Raw genomic sequence first — 3,089 nt, 5'->3', positions numbered from 1 at the left:
GTGTGTGTGTGTGAGAGTGTGTGTGAGAGAGAGAGAGAGAGAGAGAGAGAATATGCTTATGTCTCTTTGCCTTGACTCAATGTGAAAGTCATAAATGAGTGTCACTGTCATAGGAGCAGTGTCCTTCATTTCCAATATTCTGTGAAAACCTACCTGGCTATGGGGAAATGTTACTTTACTTGGAAACAGGTGGGGGTTGGTAACAGGAAGGGCATCTGGCCATAGAATATCTGCCTCCATAAGTCTCATCAGAACCCATGCAAGCATGGAAAAGTGATCATTAAAATGATGACGATGATGCACTGTTAATTTTGCTTGTTTTTTTTTACCAGATGCAAAGATACTGTGAGTATCTGGGACCAAGACTGGAGAAACACACTTCTTGATGGCCTTGCTAATGAAGATGAGTAAGTATCACCTATGTACTCAGCTTGACTCAATCTGTAAGCACAAACTCTAAAATACAAAGAAATTGTTTTTTAATTTACTGAACGAAATTCTGAATAGATATTTATTGGTAATTTTTTTTTTTTTCTTTTTTTACACACCATTAGGCTGGTAAAACGTAATATCTGCCACTACTGGTTGCCGTCCACTCTGAAGTTCATCCCTCAGTGTGGTCAACATCTCAGCATGTTGCTGACCGGAGCTTTGAGTCCTTCCAAACATCCGCAGCTGGACCTTTGTCGTAAGCTGGATCTCCAATCAAAGTGGAGTCATCCTGAACTACTACACATTTGGATTATGGTCTCTCTGACAATGAGAAATCTCTCTGGTTCCATTGAATGGGTATTTATCCTCTCTCTTTCCCTCTCTCTCTCTCTCTCTCTCTCTCGTTTCTTGTTTTAATCAGTTACAAACAAGCAAAATTTGCTGATGTATTTTTGTTTGGGAAGGGACACAGGATAGTTCCATTGCAATTTTGAATTGTCTCATTTTTTTTCTCATTTTATTTTGAACCTAAAGAAGATAGACATATTGTTGAAATATTGTCTAGAATTTCAATAAACAGTCAATCTGTATTTTATTACATATCCCATTAGACTCTTCTAATTGTCTATTTACCTTTGTGAAGTGTTATATCGATAACGAAAATATCAATTTATAAAGTTTAAGGCAACAAGCTGACAGTATCATTAGCACAGCAGACAAACTGTTTATTGGTAATTCTTCCATCTTCACCTTCTGAGTTTAACTCATATATGCTCATAAAAAAATGAAGTCTTAAAATTTCAGTCATCATCATCATCATCATCATCATCATCATTATCGTTTTACGCCCACTTTCCATGCTAGCATGGGTTGGACGATTTGATGATGATGATGATCTTGGTTTTTAGATCTATGAAAATCTGCAATATAGCTATAATCCAAGTCAATTTGATACATAATGTTTTCAACAGCTGCAAATTCTCTAGCTTAGTCAATATGTTTGAGAATTTCTAACTGAGAAAGAAGTGTGTGTGTGTGTGCGTGTGTGTGTGCACGCATGTATGTATGTATGTGTTCAGTAATGAATCAGCCTCTTGTGAAGGTTTCTATGGTCAATGTAACACAGAATAAATGACTCCATCCTTTATGAGAAATAACAGGTTTGACCTTTCTCCTCTTTAATTAGTCACGACTGACTCTTAAAAACTGATAAAGACTGGACAGGAGGTTGTGTATTTTGTAGGAAGGTCATAGTTGACTAAAATTTACTCCTGCACAGGCACAAGAATGGACATGTTGTTTTAGAAGTTTGCTCCCTAACCATCTGGCCTTGGTTTCAATCCTGTTACATGGCACCTTGGACAAATGTCTTCTACTACTAGTCCTAGGCCAACCAAAGCCTTCTGAGTGGATTTTGGTAGTCACCAACTGTACATAATAGATGTGTGTGTTTGTTTGTATGTATGTATATATATATATATATATATATATATATATATATATATATATATATATATATATATATATATATATATATATAATATATATATGTGTGTGTGGCCGTTGCCAGTACTGCCTGACTGGCACGTAAAAGGCACCCACTACACTCTTGGAGTGGTTGGCGTTAGGAAGGGCATCCAGCTGTAGAAACTCTGCCAAATCAGATTGGAACTTGGTGCAGCCATCTGGTTCACCAGTCCTCAGTCAAATCGTCCAACTCATGCTAGCATGGAAAGCGGACGTTAAACGATGATGATGCTGATGATGATGATGTATGTGTATGTATGTATATATGTAGTAGAGGAGATGGTGGTGGTGGTTACAGCAGCAACAACAAATATTAGCATTATTATTATTCTAATTGGCTTGTTCTCCCTCCCCTCAAATTGCTGGACTTGTGCCAAAATAAAAAAGATTATCATTATTGTTGTTGAGACTCTATCACCCACTTAAGAAAGGTCAGAGAGGAAGTCAGTATTCAACGATCTGAAGTGGCCTCCAAGTGGGCAGACTTAAAGGCATCAAATCTTTTATTTTTTACCCTATTCTTCTATAGAAATGTTGACATTAATTCTTTTTGCTGTCTCATTTTCTACATTGTAGTAATTTACTCCATGTATTTTCTCATATACAGAAATATTTGGTTGTTGTTTTTTGTTTTCCTACAAAACGCTTAATTTTACCCATCTAAAGTATATATGTATATACTATAAGAAAAGACATATTTGTTGACAAGGTACAGATATGTTTGTATGGTTAAGAAGCTCAATTTTGCAACCACATGGTTTTGGGTTCAGTCCCACAACACAGCATTTGACAAGTTATATGTATACATACCTATGTGCACACACACACACACACACACACACACACACACACACCAAACACATAGTAGGGCAATAGTAAAAGACACTTACTCAAGGTCTGCATGATAGGATTGAACCCAAGACTTCATGGTTAAGAAACTAGCTTCTTAAATATACGTACATACCTGTTCCTATATATATATATATATATATATACAGTGTACATTTAAACATATGAGAGGTATCAATTATAGGATACCTAGCATGCTAGAAGGAATAGCTAGGCCATTGGTAGTAAAAATTTCTAAAATTTTTCTTATCCTAATATTATTAATTATTATTATTATTATT

General features: G+C 35.8%; 1 protein-coding gene across 1 annotated transcript in view; it reads left to right on the top strand.

Annotated features, from left to right (window-relative positions):
- LOC106875370 (thyroid adenoma-associated protein homolog) overlaps positions 1-3,089 on the top strand; it is a 74,565-nt gene that overhangs the window by 34,860 nt on the left and 36,616 nt on the right. The window contains exons 11-12 of the mRNA XM_014923467.2: positions 333-407; positions 555-789. Of these exons, the coding sequence (XP_014778953.1) occupies positions 333-407; positions 555-789 (310 nt within the window). The remainder of the gene's footprint in view (positions 1-332; positions 408-554; positions 790-3,089) is intronic.

This window comes from Octopus bimaculoides, chromosome 4 (assembly GCF_001194135.2).
Source record: "Octopus bimaculoides isolate UCB-OBI-ISO-001 chromosome 4, ASM119413v2, whole genome shotgun sequence".
Lineage (NCBI taxonomy): Eukaryota > Metazoa > Mollusca > Cephalopoda > Octopoda > Octopodidae > Octopus > Octopus bimaculoides.
Note: the sequence above shows the minus strand (reverse complement) of the source record. Positions and strands in the feature narration are given on the sequence as shown.